Source organism: Triturus cristatus, chromosome 1_2, assembly GCF_964204655.1.
Source record: "Triturus cristatus chromosome 1_2, aTriCri1.1, whole genome shotgun sequence".
NCBI lineage: Eukaryota > Metazoa > Chordata > Amphibia > Caudata > Salamandridae > Triturus > Triturus cristatus.
The window spans coordinates 579,894,190-579,911,867 of NC_140580.1; the positions used below are offsets into that span (position 1 = coordinate 579,894,190).

General features: G+C 45.2%; 1 protein-coding gene across 1 annotated transcript in view; it reads right to left on the bottom strand.

Moving 5' to 3' along the window:
• ARL3 (ARF like GTPase 3) overlaps nucleotides 1-17,678 on the bottom strand; it is a 215,777-nt gene that overhangs the window by 163,077 nt on the left and 35,022 nt on the right. The window contains exon 2 of the mRNA XM_085606551.1: nucleotides 1,066-1,209. Within this exon, the coding sequence (XP_085462677.1) occupies nucleotides 1,066-1,209 (144 nt within the window). The remainder of the gene's footprint in view (nucleotides 1-1,065; nucleotides 1,210-17,678) is intronic.

Sequence of the window (17,678 nt, forward strand, 5' to 3'; positions counted from 1 at the left end):
GTAAATAAAAGCACACCTACCGGAGGTCTTCAATTTATCAAGCCACCACATAGACCCCGAATCAGAGCAAAACAATGTCAATGTATCTAACAGACAGGATTTTCTACACCAGCGAACATTTTGCAGCAAGACATGTCTGTGTCACGATAACTCCATTCTCTTGTAGTCATTTTAGCTCAGCTTACAACTCCAAAACAATGTTGTGCACCCATTGATATACTGAAAGCCCAGTCAGTGCTACTTTGGTTCTTTAGAAGCATGGCCAAAAAATAGGTAAAAAATGGGTCATACTACTCCCTTTTCCACTCTCTTCCAAGACTCTTGCTCTCGCTGACTTTCTTTTCAATTGCCTTAATTCCCTTTTTAGGTCGAACCTGGGCAGCGCATGCGCTGCTCTGCGGCATGCTGATTTGGAGTATGGAATAGAAGCCCCACCCACTCTTCGCCCATAATTGTCAATGGCTTGTGTCATAGCCTTCGTAAATGATGGCTTCTGATTCGTCAATAGGCTTGTTAGTCCCTCCTTAGTACTGCCTTGTCTTCAGTTGTAACCTCCCATGAGGACTGGCCCTTTTATTTCAGTTGTTACACTGTACGTCTTTTTTAGTCTGTACGCACTATTTTCTTTAATGGGTTTCTCCTACTGCAGGCACAACATGCTTTCCTGCAACAGTTAGCGTGCCATGCGTGCTTTCACTTTCCGAGCGGCCCAGGACAATGGCGTCCGCTTCTTTGAATAGGTCTTGCATTTACAAGAGTTTGAGCTATTGGCATTGTAAATGACAATGTCTTTAATTTAGGTGTTAATTAGCAAAACAGATAAATAAAAGGCATTGCCATTTACAATTCCAATAGCTTAAACTCTCACAAATGCGAGACCTAATGCATTGTAAATGCTTGTTTCTTTTGCCTCTCCTCCAGTCTTGTTGAATGCAATGAATTGTGAACATTTTTTTTGTTGAGAAAACTTGAACGTTTGTTTGTTCTCTGAGAGCTGTCTTTCCCCATGCATTAAAGACAATGGGTTATGATTAGAGACAAAAGGGAGCACAGAAATTAAAGTACCTGAGTAGGTGTTATGTGACTGATATCTTCTGAGGCCAGCTGTTTCAGGAGCGTCGTTTTCCCTGCATTATCCAATCCCAGGAGAAGGATTCTCACCTCCTGGTCTGGAGCACTTTTCAGTTTTCTTAAGATTGAAAGCAAACCCTTTAATAAACAGAAACATAAGCTGTCAAATATGCATACTGTTTCCTGGTTGAATTTTCCTATCTATAGTTTTTCCATCAATCTTAGTTTCACCTTAACCTTGAAAAAAACATAAAGTCACAAAAAGGGCTGCTCTTATTTCTCTCTCCTGGGAGGAATAGAGTAGTTTATTCTATGGCCTACTTGACGATAAACAATAAAAATAAAGGAATCCTACAACCAATACATTTACAGCCACAGGTGAGTGCCTTTATTGTACATGTATTAAAAGGACAGTGATAAAAACCTTCTAGAAGCTATATCATAAGCATGCACGCTAAACTTGGTATGGGAATTTTCAGAATTCTAATTACCAAAAGGTTTACAATAATCATGGCATCATTTCATGTACTCAGCTTATATTTAATATTGCACAATACTAATAGGTGTAGTGAATTGTGCTTTATGCAAGACATTCAATACTACTTGTTACAATTATATGAAAGAGTAACGTATGTGAAAACAAGGATTATTAGATGAGGGCAGGTAGGTTCCCAACTCAGGAAATATCCATAATCTTTGTCAGAACGAAATCTCAAAGAAACAAAATTACATTGAGCTCAACCCGGATAGCTATGGAACATAACAGACAGGCTTAACTGGGAGGTAGTGTGTAAAGGATTTATGCAGTACTAAGGCAGAAATAAAGTCGAATTGCAAAACAATAGAAATCACAAACCAAAATAGAAAAATTGAGTAAAATTTAATAAACAAAATGACAAAAATCCAATACAGGGAATTGGAGAATTTTTAGGTAGAAATAGCGGCGAGAAGCACCGGGTGCGACTGAAAGTTACAGGTCACGGTAGAACCATAACTAGGTGCAATTAGAAGCGGACCACGATGGAGTGCGAGTCAGAAATATTAACCAGAGTTTCCCTGGTAACTTTAGCCCTTTAAGTCCCAATCCAACGCAGGAGTATACTTCTGAAGAGAATACATTTAGAGAAGCACTGAGTGTCAGGCAGAGTCCACTCCATGTTTAGTTGCCACCAATCATGTATAGTTGCCACCAATCAGCTGGGCAGCTGCAGGAAAGGCCTCTTGTAGCTTGTTGTATCACTGTTGTTGGATTAGGTGGTAAGCCTTATAACTCTTGGAGTCCACTTCTTTGTACCGGGTACAAAAGAGACAGATCCACTCCTCCAAGGCTCTTCTCAGATCACAGACCACAGATTCAGACCTCTTCTGAACTTCCTCAGGGCCAAGAGAGTTCGAAGTGGTTTCCTAGAGAGGACACATTTATGTTTGGAAAGAGGTAGTGTTTGGGACTTACCCCTGGGACTTCCTAACCAATGGGGTAAAGGTTGCCGGGGGCTAACCCTACTCACTTTGAGCATTTTCAAGATGGCTGAAGTCTTCAGCCACACTAAACCTGGGCTCTGCATGCTGGCTGTGTGTGTGGGGAGTGTACTACAATAATCCTTATGTCCTCTGGCATCTACAATTAAATCCAGTTTGCAGGAGTCCTGTACCCATAACAACCTTATACAAAAGTTAAGTAGAACAAAGATGAGTTTTCAGTAACAAGACAGAATACATAATATTTGTTTGGCATCGGGTCTTTGCCTTTTGAAGTGCACCCCAAGTGTCATATGTAAAAACCCCAGCAAACCTTTCAAGCCGGCCTTGACACTCCAGCAGGATCTGACACTGATGTCAACAAGAGACCCACTGTGATAGTATGGCTGGGGGCGAGGGTGCAGGTCTAGGTGTTAGCTACATCTATTTGTGGATAAGTTACGTTATGTCATGAGTATCTGTATAGAGCACTATGACCTTTGAGAGTATCTTGGTGCTGTACAGGTGAGGTTAGCCCTTGAATGGAGCTGAAAAGTTACTTGAAGAGCCAGGTCCTCAGGTTCTTGCGGAATTCAAAAAGAGAGGAGGGGGCTCTGGAGGCTCTACCTCTGGTTCTCCTTCGGTGAATGTGTGGGAAGTGTGCTAGTAGGAATCAGGCTGAGCCAAGGTGCCTGGATGGTTGATGGATGTTTGTGCGGCTGTTCAGGCAGGTTACGCCTGTGTTGTGTAGTGATTTGTATGTGTGGATATGGAGCTTGAACAGTCCACGTTTTTGTATCTAGAGCCAGTGGCGCTCTTTCAAGTGTGTGCGATATGTGTCTTGAGCAGGAGGTTGAGAACGAATCTGGCTGCTGCGTTATGGATGGTTTGAAGTCCTCTAGAGGTGTTTGGTGAGTCCTGCATAAAAGGATTTCCCTTAGTCAAGCTTCCTGGTGATGAATGCTTGTGTGACATTTTTTTCTGATGTTGTTTAGTAGCTACTTGTAGATTTTTCTCAGCAGCTTCAGAGTGTTCAAACAGGATGCAGTGACAGCATCGACCTGGGTGGTCATGTGCACATTGTTAGCAAGATTTCTGGTGTGTGGGCTGGGGATGTGAGTTGATCTGAGGTTTGTCGGCCACAAGCTGTAGTCCCACAGTGAGGTCTCCTTTCCGAAAATGACCACTTCTGTCTTGACGATGTTCAGCTTGAGGCAGTTTGGCTTCAACCAGGTAGCTTTGGACTTGCAGGTAATTCATTTGTTCCTTATGCTGGGAGATTTGTCTGAGAGGGACAGTATGTCAGAAGGCTACTGATCTTCACAGAAGCAGAATTGACGCTAAATCCCAATGCCCACCCACCGGTGCCATCGCACTGAGTCTAACCAGGGCGGTTTCACCAGTGTGGGGGAAAGGAGAATGGGACAGAGAAGAGACACGCCTTCAGACTGCTTCCTTCTGCTTCTCCTAGGCTATCTTCGCTTGTTGTTCCCAGGAGGGAGAACGAGTACCTAATGCACAGAGGGACAAAGAGATCAACACACTACCTCACTACAGTTCTGCACTACTTAACAGTTATTGTATAAAGTCTTCCTACTACTCTTGAAAGGAGTATATGCTTCTCTTCTATATGTTTTAGTTTCTGTGGGTGCATTTGACCATCTGTGCCTGAAACTGAAAAGGGAAATTAAGTTGGAGCTATCACAATTAAACTGCGTTTCTATAAATACTCTGCTAACTTCTCAATACCTTGCTTCTGGCTATTCTCTTGCTTTTTACATTTCTGGCAATTAAATGTTTTGCACGTTGGCTATAGCCCATAATTGACTGAAAAGGAAATTCCAGTTTCTGCTTCCAGGACAAGGGGAAATAACGCGCAAAAAGGGACTAGGCAGGAAAGATAGAGAGGAAAGAAAAGGATAAGCGCAAAGGGAGGTACAGGAAGCTCCTGAAGTGATACTGCACAAAAGCAGGATGAGTAGTTGCAGTTGAATTATGCAGAGTGTGTGAAGATACGCCTTACTGTAATGTCTTTGGTTGAAACAAACTTTCTCCTGACGCCTCTCCAAACAGTTCGTGAGTGGACTTGACTCAGGCACTGCTGACGGTAATGTCCTCGACAACTGTTGACTCCGCTCCACAAAAAAGGCTCTCAGGACTTTTCAAACAGCCTTTCTTTAAACTGCGAGATAACCTTTCTCGCCAAACTCGGAACTCCTATTCCGACTCAGATATGCGGAAAACACTCTTTCCGCTGCCTACTCTATAAACTGCAAATATTCCGAACTGTACCTCACAAGGTCGTGAGGAGAAACGGGCCAAACGTTCATTCCCTGAAAAACTACAGTTGAAGTGCGCCATAGAAGGCGCGCGCACACACCTGATACTAATTACCACCTCAAAGGAAATTCTAAATATGGCTGACAAACGTTACCAATGAGGCGGCCATCTTATAGTGGTGTTAGATACTAAATTAAGTCCCTCCACAAGTTTACCATGCAGGGTTTAACAATGACCCTAACCTTTTTTGTGTGAAGGGGGGTTACCTGATCAATGACTGTGGTTCCTACGATATTCCTGACACAGTAGAAGCTGCGTATTGTTGGCATAGGAGATGATGTTGAGGTCATGAGCACAGATTACGTGGGCCGGTGAGATCATGTAGACGGTGAAGAGGGTAGCCGGTGAGATCATGTAGACGGTGAAGAGGGTAGGGCTGACAAAGAGCCTTGAGGTACTCCGCAGATGAGGTCTTAGGCCTCTCAAAGGTATGGTGTCAGGTTGACTATCTGAGTCTGTATGGTCAGAAATGAGCAGATTCAACGGAGGTTCGGACCCTGAATGCGAGTCTTGTGTAGTCGTTTGATGAGGATGGGGTGGGAGACCATGTCAAACGTTGCTGTGAGGTTCAGTATGAGATATACAGTTTCTCCTCTGTCTGGTATCTTGCCGATGTTGTCTGTGGCTGCAATGAAAGCTGTTTCCATGCTGTGGTGAGTCTGTATCCTGGCTGCCTGGTGTCAAGGAGCTGGTGGTTGACACGGTGAGGCATCTGCTGACAATTGTTTTCCAGAACCGTGGCTGGGTATGGTAATGCTCCATTCTTCACCCAAGATTGGAAGACTGGCAACGAGGTTGATCGGATCAGGTTGAAGGTCGAAGGTCGAAACTGCCGTATATGGCTGTGACTCTGTTGCTAAAAAAGTTTGAGAGGACATTGCATAGTACTTGAGTTGAGATGGGGGGGTGGCTAAGGCCATGATGAAATCTTTGAAGATGGAGAAAGATTCTTTGCTGCTGTTTTTGCTGACATAGATGCAATTTTCTGGGCAAAATTGCTTGGTATTGTGGATTTGCTGGAAGTAGTTCCCCAGGGTGAATTTGAAGACGCACTTGTCTGTGGTTTCCTGGCTCCTTCTCCATCTGTGTCCATTTGTTTGCAATGCCACTTGATCATTCTGAGTTATTCTGTGCATCAACTAGCCTGAGCTAGTGTTCTTGTTGTTTTTCTTTGTTTATGAGAGCTAAAGTGTTGTTGCAGGCAGCAATACAGCCATTCAGTTTCTTGATGCAGTTTGGGAGGTTGCCGGCATGCTTAGGGGAAGTCCAATCCTCTCTGGAATGTTCTCCCAGCAGCGGTGGTGGTTGGTCTTCTGTTTTGAAACTGACATGGGTGTGGTCGGTCCAAGTGATGTTTTGCTGGCTATTATGTAAATGAAGGAGGTGAAGATGGGGTCCAAAAGGGGTCCGACCGCATGTGCAGGTCTTGCTATGTGCTGGCTGAAGTTTCCAAAGCTTTTGAGGAGGGCAACTGGGTTGGGTACAGTATGGCCTTCTAAGTGAAGGATTATCTCACCCAGGAGAATGAAGGCACTAGAGTTGATGACAAGTGGAGCAATGAAGTCTGTGATGTTGCTAGCGAAGCTCGCTCAGTGTAAGTTTGTAGACCAGGGTGCTGCACAGAGTAAGGTTGGCTGTGATTCATAGCTTGAAGGCGAGGTGCTCCACATAGCTGGTTTTGGTGTCAGCTGATGGTCTCCTTCAAGATGCTGGTGATTCCCCTTCCGGGCTTGTGTTACCTGTTTTGTCTGACGATCTTGTACTTGGCGGGGATGGCCTTCGTGATGTCCGGAGCCATTGCATGGGTGAGCTATGTTTCAGTGAAGAGGAAATCCATGGTGCAGTTGTCCAGCAGGTCCCAGATCGCAGTGGCATATTTGTTCAGTGAGTGGTTTCTGAGGAGCATGCATGAGAGTGAGAAGTGGGGAGGCTGATTTGCATGAGCGAGTGGGGTGCTGTTGGTGTGGTCATGGTTAGTGGAGGAGTGGCGATTGTGAGCATGCAGGCAAAAACAGCAAGAGGTGCAGGTGAAGGCTCCTTCTTAAGCACTAAGTGCAGCAGCGTGGCATGCGGAGGCTAGAATTGAGCGTGTAGAGAGATGCAGTTGGGTAGCAGTGAGTAGCAGGGGACCTCTTATTCGGCGCAGTCCAGGAGCGAACTGGTGCAGATGGTCTTGCCTTTGACACACCTTCAGACTGCTCACTGGCCCACCTTAAATAGGTGTTGGGTGAGGAGACAAGGGTTGGGTGGGGGTGCGGGAAGCAGGAGGATAGGACAGCAGGAAGAAGTTGGAGGAGCGCAATGAAGCAGGTAACGTGCAGCAGAGAGGAAGGCAGCGGGACAGACAAAAATGGGCAAAAGAGAGCAACAGAAAGAAAGGAAAATGCAATAAAAAGGGGCAAAAAGACAGTAAAAGGGGCAAAAGAGAGAGGTGGGACAAACAAGGCAGTAATAAACACTAGTAAATGAAAGGGCAAGAGGGAGGTAGATGAACCAAGAACAAAACATACAAAGGCAAAAGCAGTGAGAACAACGGCAACACTAACAAACCCAAGGGAGAGGAAGAGTGAGGGAGACGCACACAAAAAGCAGGAAGATCAAAGCAGGCGCCTCAGTGTTGCAGGGTGGGGTCTGCAAGGGCATTGTCGGGTGGGAGGAGCAAACCCAGGTAAGGCCTAAGGGCTAGATCTCTCCACCCGCTGAAGTTAATCACGTTTTTGGACCCAGCCCACAGGCATCCTTTCAACAGCACAACACCACCTTCCCACGCTCAATTTCTTTTGTTCCGGTCTTGAGAGCAGGTTCAAACCTCATTCATGCCAATTTAAATGATAATTGCTAGTTGGTAGAAGACGGAGAACAAAATGCAGATTTTGCTTCCAGGGGCTTCAAGTAGGGGCAAAGGTAACTATGTAAAAGTCCCTGTCCCAAAATATTTATTACAAATCAGACTTCACCAGTGAATTGGGCTGAGATTAAATGTTTCATAAAGCCCAAATCTTGAGATAACATGTATTAAACTTAATATCATATCTCAATGCTTTCCTATGGAATGGCCAACCCTGCTACGGTGAAAATAGCTTTTAGAGCATATTGACAGCAAGGATATGTTTAACATTAAACCTTTACGCTTACTACTCTTAAATACCATGCTCCCTGCCTTGTGGGCAGTAAGGCCTCCTTAGGGGTGACTTAATATGTAAAAGGAAGGAGTAGGCCTGCCAAATAGGGTTTATTTTGATAGGTCAAATTTGCAGTTCGAAACAGCACAGCCAGACCACAATGTTTGGCATGGAGACAGGTTTTACAGTGCAACTAATATGGATGGCATAAAGAGTTCTGCAATTCACTGGTAGCATTTAATTTACAGGCCCTGGGTACATTTGGTACCATATACAACGGACTTGAAGGCACACACAAAAAAATCAGGTGGATACCAGTTTTACCAAGTTGAAAGTAGGAGCACAAGCACTTTACCACTGGTTAGCACGAGTTCTATAGCTAGCAAAAACTGGATTCAGTAAAATGGCAAAAACAATCCACGGTGACCCTGCATGAAGGGCAAATTTCCAACAATACAACATACATCCACCCAATTACAGAAGACAATGGCTGTCTGTGGACCAGCCATCCAAGACCCTGGTGAAATGTGAGTTTTAAAGGCTTGCCAAATCCTAGTAAGGCAAGTATGCAATTTCAAACACGAAGGGCTAGTCTTGAAAGTACTCATGCCATGGAGCTTGATGTTTTAAATCTCAATAGCTGCAGTATGTTGGATTTTCAGTGCAAGTGTCATACTTCACAGTAGCATACCTTCAGCAGACAGGGAGAAAATTGCATGTGTAGGAGGGGAAAGCAGATCTTGAACAAAATTCTGTTCCTTTACTGGAAGCCAAGGAGGTACACAGGAAAAATGAAATATTATGCTCTAGAACCTCTACTGAGTCATAATGAAGTTTTCTGGTAACCTTAAAAGGACAGCTTTCCTGCAATTAATCATGGCCTTTACGGGCCCGCCTTGAACCCGGCATTTGAGATGGACAGGACGCTTCTGCCCGGTGGCGATTATAATCGAGCGCTCTACTCTGGCGCGCCCGACTCCCGTTTGACGGGACCGACGCGTGTCATGGTGCGTGTCTGGCACGCGGCTAATGCAGCTATGGGGTGGAAGGACCGTTTGACCCGAGCGTCTCCGCTGTATGCATCTGAGAGGTTGGGCTCCCTGTGGACGTCGAAGGGCTTCGAGAAGTGGGACACGATCGGAATCAGCACGGTGGGAGATCTCTGGACGAGGGGGGGATTCAAAACTTTTGAGACGCTGCAGGCGGAGTTTCAGCTGCAGGGCAGTGAGTACTTTCGGTACCTACAGGTCCGCCATGCGCTGGGCTCCGTCTTCCCGGATGTTGCATCCATTCCGGAGTCTTCCCCCCTGGAGGACAGAGTGCTAGATGGCCATGTCCCGGACAGCACGATCTCCCTCATATACAAAAAATTGATTAACGATAGATCGTGTCTGCTGACTAGTCTCCGCGAGGCTTGGGTTGCCGACGGGCTGGAGCTGGACGACGAGGATTGGATCTCCGCGGTGGCCTCTCCGAAAGAGGTGGCCATCCCGGCTCGCCTTCGTTTCGTCCAGCTCAAGATCCTTCACCGGGTCTACGTGACGGGGCCAAGGCTTTTACGTATGGGTTTTGCCGGTGATGGAATGTGTAAGCGTGGCTGTGGTGCGTTGGCGACTTTCATGCATATACTGTGGGAGTGCCCGAAGGTGGAGCGATTCTGGCGTGGTGTGCATGAGGTTCTACGAATGGTTACGCGTGTCGCGCTGCTGCCTGAAGCGAGGAGATGCTTGCTGAATGTCTGGGAACCAAATGACTACTCGGTCCCGCAGGCGCGGTGGGTGACTCTGGGATACATGATAGCCAAGCGTGATATTGCCCAATTGTGGGGATCCCAGAGGCCCCCTGCGGTGTCGGCCTGGAAAGAGCATATGGATTGGTGTATGTTTCGTGAAAAGGTGGTGTATGTGGCGAGGGGTAAGCCTGGGGCGTGGATGAAACTCTGGGGCCCCTGGAACGCCTACCGCGGGGGTATTTGTGAGCCGCCGCTGCTACCGGCGGCCTCGCCGGCTCCGTCTCCCTAGATGGCGCCCCTCCCTTGGCCGCGGGCGCGCGGTCCCCCAGTCCCTGATCTACTCCCGTCCCCCTCTTCAGAATTTTGCTGCTGGTTTGGATCCCCCACTTATGGAGCACGTGTTGTCACTTTGGATCGAGGGTTGCCTTGCGGTTGTGGTTTGTTTACGTTGTTTTGCGTTAAGAAAATGGAACCTTACTGTGGGCATGGAGCTGTGAGGCCTGCACCATTGATCACTCCTGTCTTCCTACTGTGCACCGTTGAGACAGCTTTTTGCTGTATGTATGTAATATGCTTTTGATGCTCTAGCGGCCGGCCGTGTGGTTGTAGGCCCATACCTGTAACTTCTATAAACTGCAATAAACGGTTTCAAAAAAAAAAAAAAAAAAAAAAAAAAGGACAGCTTTCTAAGATTTCCAACTAAATATAAAGTGCATATATTTTGCAGAGTACACTCGTACATCCTGACAAAACAATCTCTTGCACAAAGTCATATTACTTTAAAGATCAGTTCCTCCCCCTGTGAAAGTTAGGAATTGACACGTCCTCAAGTCCCCAAAAAGTGAAGTCTATCTACTTCAAACTCAAGGAAAGAACGAGTGAAAAAAAATGGTTTGGCCTGTAAGGCTCCGAAGCTAGGCCTCAAAGCCGAGAGCCACAGCAGGCGACTCTGTGGCACATCATGTGACGCAGCATGAAGTCCAGAGACCGAGATTCTGAACTTATGGAGGGGGAGACAACACTATGACCAAGAGTACCATTCCTGCTGAGCTCCACTACGGAGGGTAACCTACACAGTCGCCAGCCAGTGTACTGAACCGAAGGAGCAGAGTTAACAGAGCATTGCACTGGAACAGAACCACAAAGCAGCATCCAGAAAGAAACACTGGTAACTCTGGGCCAAAAAAGCCAGCAACAGACCACCTGCAGAAGAAACGAGCATTAAATGGTAGCTCTATCCTGGAGGAAGGTTTGACACCCTTAGGTGCCTGGCATAAGAAAAGGACCACAGGGTAAAGACCACACCCTCTGCAGCACATATTGCCCCATTTCACTACAGGACATAGACATGAACATTTTTACTGGGATTCTGGCAACTAGATTATGCCTAGTCCTTCTAGGGGTAATAAATGCTAAGTGTCAGGATTTATCTCAGGCAGAAATTGTGGGGATAACCTAAAAAACGGATTTACACATTGTAGATATCAGCCAAGCACTTTAAAAAAATGCCCCGTTCTTATCACTAAACGCAAATAAAGAGTCTGACAGAGTAAACAGTTACTTTTTGAGAAAGACACCTTAGTCTTTGAACAAAGATTTAGCACCTTGGTAAATAGTCAATACAAAGTATCTGCAGTGTTTAGAAATAACGGTACATCATTTTCTGGATTTCTGGACAGAAAAGCTCTAAACAGAGCTGTTGCCATCCATCCCTACTATCTGCCCTTACCATAGAGGCCATGACACACCCAGTTTGCAACACTTAAATCAATCAGAACAAATTGTAATAGGGAAAAAACCTGTAAGTTATCAATGTAGGAAGACGACTTCTTGCTCTCAATCTCAGATCCTATGACATCCCTTCCCCCAATGCTGCAGGAACTGGAGAACAATAGCACACGGTCAGGCTTTAAGGTGCATTCACAAAAATCCCAAATTTGGGCTCTCATAGTCACTGAAAATCAAATATCAAACTTTAAAACCAAATTTGTCTTTCGCAATGCAAAAGATTCCTTGTCTTACTTAAAAGTCCAAATCACACCAATGACAGAAAAAATTATTGGAGGCTAACTATCCCGCTTTGTTGAAGGAGTTGAGGAAAAGTTTACATGGCATATGGAAGGCCTCTCCTGGCTAAGGCATGACCATGACTGCCCTTTTGGGAATCCTTTTTGAATTTAAAACACTGCCACTACAAACGCCTGTGACTCCAATTAAAATAGGTCAAGAGGCAGTTGATGGCTTTGTCTAGGGGTGAAGGGAAGAGACTTTTTTTCTGCCACTAAAATATGGATTTTTTAGGGTTTAAACCTCCTGTGGTTCTTTCAAAGAGCACAACTAAAATACACTATTGAATGGGAAAGACCCCAAAATGAAAATCAATGGTGTTTCATGAATCAGACGGTGGCCGTCACTCAGATATGTAAGAAGCCATAGCTTGAAAGAAAACACAGTTGTGCACTCATTCCCAATAATTAGAGTGGTACTAGCTCTGTGGAATAAGGTAACACAAACACAAGTTTTCATCAATCTGCCCTACTCTTGGACACCCTGACTTCAGACCTGTATTAGTAAGGCAGGTCTTCAGAGATTGGAGTTCAACAGGGAGAGGGAGACTGGCTAACATAGTTAACAAAGAGAAAAGTTATTCCTTTGATACACCTGCAAAACAATTTGGGATATCAAAGCCTGAAATATATCATTACTATCAGATCCAGAACTGGGCTCCTCTCCGTCAATCAATCAATCCAACCCCTGGCAAGTGGTTGAGTAAAACAATTGATTTAAAAGGCTGCATCTGAAAAGGGGGATGATACATTTATCTCAGATATCTACACATTTCTAATGGAAACAGACATGTAAGAGAAAAATACTGGCAGAAGACGATATCCTCAAACAAGAAAGGGAAAGTACCTATATCTGAAAACACAATACTACCAAATGTGCTTGGGCAAACAGGCCTTGGTCAAAATTACACGCTCCTAGTATTTTGTATCTCAAAAATTACTTAAATGGCAAGGGGTGAAGGTTGTTGTTAGGTTTCATTAGTTGATACTAGTTTGAGTGAGTCTAAGTTGTGCAATAATTTGTTTCTACTTTTTCACCTTCCAATCTTCTCTTACAGGCCTTTTGGATGTAGGCAAACATATTGAAAAACCCATAAAAAGATTTAATCGTTACACTCCCTAAAGGGATCTAATAACTTCTCTCTCAATGCAGAGACCAATGTCACCGTAACAAGCAATACACTTGACAAGTTCACTTCCTATCCAACCACAATCAGGACTCGGGTCAAGGAGAAATCACAGATCCAAAAAAAGGCGCGGATGATGAAATGGTAGAACATGTAACATAAATTAGCATAACTTAACAGTGACCTCAAACCTCTACTCATGTCCATCAGGCATGTAGTAGTGTGTCTCCATATGACCTTACTGCACATGAATCACAGTCACCCTAATGTGAGTTTAGGGAGTTATAATACGAAATTACATTTACATAAACAAATATACTGCAGCTGAAATTCACCTTGCACAAACTATGAAAATATCACAGAGACTGTGGCAATCTTTTTCTAGCTGCTGCATGTTTAACAATGCACTCCAAAAGTGAGAAAACAGAAAAATCCTCAGGTAAAAAACGTTTAAATCTGTTAATTGTGAAGCTCAAATCCTGGCCTCCAAATTTCAACAATTTGAGCAGTTTTGAACGCTGAAAGCAAAACTGTCTGTTCTGAGATCGAATGCAAGTCAGTACTCAAAATATGCATTTGAAAATTTCCTACTTAAGACTGGCAGAAACGTTCAAATTTTGTCTTTACATTTCTCGATTGATATTATTTGACTTCTTGGTTAACAAAATTCACAGTTAATTTTAAAGTAGATAGCGGTTTCATAAAGGATAAGTTCAAACCTAAGTTTTAAAGGGATCAGTAGACTTTCCATGCGCTTAGGACTAAAGCATATCAGTTTATTTCCTAAAAAGTGAATCAATTCTTTCGAAATGTGGTGCATATTTTGGCTTAGTGAACTCACATACCCATGGAGATCAAACTTCAATATGGTGACACCTCTCCAACTGGCGTCTAGTGTTAAGCATATCTACTAGGAAGTTGCTTCCCTGGTGAGTCAACCAAAGAAGGCAAGACAAGCATTTACAATGCAATGGTCTCGGCATTGGTAAAGTTAGAGCTATTGGCATTGCTCATGACATTATTTTTGTTTATGTTTTTGTTTTTAAAACATTTAAAGAAACGGCATTGTTATTTACAATGTCAATAGCTTCATCACTCTCAAATGCGAGACCTATTGCATTTGCACCCACACACAGAGCCACCTACACACACACTGATTAAGCTATTGACATTGTAAATAACAATGCCGTTTCTCTACATGTTTTAAAAACAAAAACAAACTAAAATAATGTCATGGGCAATGCCAATAGCTCTAACTTTAACAATGCCGAGACCGTTGCATTGTAAATGCTTGTTGTGAATGCTTGTCTGCAGAGCACACACTGTACTGTGTTGTGAATGGACACGACAGGTATTTTATGAATGGAGGGAGGGGGGGTCACGTGACGCCCACAGCCTCCCTGAGCTGCTGTACTCCTTTCCCACATGAACGGTGTCAACAAGGCGGCGGCGGCCCTTCCCCTCCCTGCAGCCTGCTCGGTCCCCAGGCCCACTGCCAGCGGTGGCGAGCTGACCCGCCCAAGCTACCCCCTCCAGGTCTGCCGGCCGCTTTCGTGTGCTCGGTTATGGGTGTTTTCATGAATGAACGCTGTGGCATGCAAATTGCAGCGATTCACAAAAAAGAACATGGCGGATCTGTCTGCAGTCGCTTGTTCCTCTCAGTATCTGTATGCATATACACCAATGAATACACATAGCTTCTTCCCCTTTGGTGATTGTTTAAAATTATATAACCCCGTCCCTTCGGTAGTTATGTGAAATGTAAACAAATAAAAGGGATAAATCGATAATGAAACGAATCCATTCATTTCAGAAGAGACTGCATAAACCTGAACTATAAAATATCCTCGCGCCTCCTGTTTGGTACCGATTCTACACAGTTTAAGCACTCTTTCACATGGCCTAATTAAAATCTGTTTTCTCTGGAAAGCATGATACAAAAAAAATCAACGATGAGGTAAATGGAAAGTGTGTATTTTAAGACATGGCCAGATAACGTAATACCATCAACTCTGTGGTTAATAAACACACGTGTACACAAACATAATGTATAACACTCTCCTTAGCTTTTACTAAATCCAGGGTTTGTTTACAACAATGGCTTCCTTGCCTTGCAAGGCTGTAAAAGGTATCAGACGACGTTACCAAAAGTTACACTTCACAAAAGGGTCGCACAAAAAATAGACCTGCAACTTTTCAAAAGCAGACACTCAACGGCGAGATTTGCATTTTTAGCACAAAAAAACAAACATGGGCCCTACCTGCTTGGGCACAAAAATGTATGTATTTTAAAAAACAAATACAAAATGACCACCAGACGCTCGATTGCAGCATCCGGGATAAAATCGCATTCGTGCCCACTGACATTCATGCGCTGCCTGGCAGGATGCGTGGGATTTCACCCATAAGGGACTCAAAAGGACCTTTGTACAGAGCCGCCCAAAAAATAGGCATTTTGTGGAGATGTTGCAACCTCCGAACACGCTCTTCTGCTTCAAGAAATCATCTCTAGACGTCACATTTAAACGAGGACACGCACCAGGCTCGTGATGTGCGACGGTCTCAAAATACAGCACAAACGCAGCATGACCTCGTCCAATGTCGTCACATTGAAACATGTCCGGTGCAGCCACAGCAGCGGTTCAACAAGCCACTGGAATGCAGGCCTACTTGAAAATGTTAACCACCGTCTGAAGAAGACCTATTCTTTTGCGAGCTGCACATGCCATTCCGTGCAGCAAGCCATTGCATGGATCCTGACACAAACTGACCACCACCCATCTACCAACTGCCATACACATACACAAAAAGATAGTCAGGCATGCATCGCTTGGCAGAAGGAACAGCATGGCTGCGCAGCCCTATTCTTGACGACACCATGGATGCAAACCTGGGCATGGATGCAAATCATCAAGGGCAACCAATCTGAACTCCCTGCATGCATTTAGCTGACTGACAAGGGCATGTGTGTTTGGGGAGTTACTGGGTGCGCAGTAGGCATCGGTAGGCAAGGACATGAACGCCCAACCAACCCACAGTCGCAGCACCAACAAAAAAGACTTCGGCTACCCTCTGATTCTCATCAGAGGTAAAGGAGAATCCCTCTGCAAGCCTGGTGGCATTGGTTGACCACCTCCGTCCCAGAGAACGTGCCAGTGCCGGAAAAATGGCCGGCTGACTCCGATGAAGGAAATCCACCAAGTTTGCGGCACCCCCTCATTCGTTAGACCCTGCCCAGATCCCCCCTCTACCGCATGTAACTAATGCATCTCTTAACTAATAAACTCGTGCAGCTACGTGCCCGATGCATGGCTACACAGGCCTGCGTGATCACTGATGCAGATTTCAATCTGCTTCTGCCTTGGTTCATGCAAGGCCTTACAGGGATGTGTAGGTGAAGTTTCCCCCGCAACTAGCCAGTGGTGTAGGGGTTGCTTTCACCATTAAAGCTGCATGCTTCTAGATTAGAATTCTGAATACCCAGACAAAGGATGCATGTGTTCACTGAATATTCACAGAGCTTGGCTTGAGTCTCCAAATGACCAGACCGTGTTCACAGATTATAGACCGGATACCACTACCCCCTGGCATGCACCATTTTATCCGACCAGTATCCCAGCTGGGTGGCACAGCAGCAGTGTATTTACATTTGTAAACAAACAGACTGGCTGCAAAAATGCTAAGTGAGACATCAACACACTGGATGCAGAGGCCATTGAATATCTGCTTCTACCTTAACATGAGGCCCCTGGCATGGGATCCGGGACACTTGGGTAGACACCGCCACTGCAGTGTTTCAAGTGTGTTCACTGAATGGCAGCAGACATGCTTTCCAAGACACCAACACTCAATACCGGGAGCACATTAACAATCTGTGTCGAGGTTGCTTGTTTACAAGTGTGGCTCCACAGACATTTGCTCCAAGGTATGCAGACCATCAACTGATGCCTGGCTTGTCATCCTTCCTCCATCCTGCATGGAGCACAAAAGGCTGATGCTATGAGTGCATGGCTGGACATCTCGGCCCATTGCATGCAGCACGCCATCAGAAGGGTACGCTTGCGTAGATGGTGCTTCTGAACAATCTAACATCACAAGTGCATGGCTCAACATCTGCATTACACCTAAGCAGCCCAATAACACAGGCAGCTGGCTCGACACGCCTGTTCCTATGCATGGGCAGGTGTGACACATATCTGATCAAAAGTACGGAGCCCAGTGTGGTTACTTTTAGAAATAGGAGTTTAAATACTAGGGATCGTGAGAACATCTCTGGGGTCCAGTGTACTTCCCATACGCCCCTAGTCCAATGCATGGTGCATGTTACAGACTGGCTGGTGCGAGTGATGCTCGGTTGGGCACTCTTCCCTCAAAGCTTGTCGCACACTAACCAGTAAAACCCGGCTCAAATTCAGAAAACGTGTCAACACAAGAGTTTGAAGGGCGAGTGACCGCAAACAGCACAGCTCCGAAGCAGTGACCATATTCACGGGCGATAAGAGGAATGCATTCCTCGGATGGGATTTATAGGGTAGATAGTTGCATCCCATTGCACAAGTCATGTTATCCGTGTTACTGGTTGAAACCGGCCGAGCTTCCTGGGAGAAGAAAGCTTAGCATAGTCGCCTATGCGTGCAACCAACCCCCTGCCTAATGCATGCAAGTGTCAGTGCTAAGAGGCCCAAGCGAGCAGCAGCTGGAACTGCTGGTATTCAAAACATACGGGCAATCAAAGCGGCCCTATGGCTGGAAAGAGACGCGG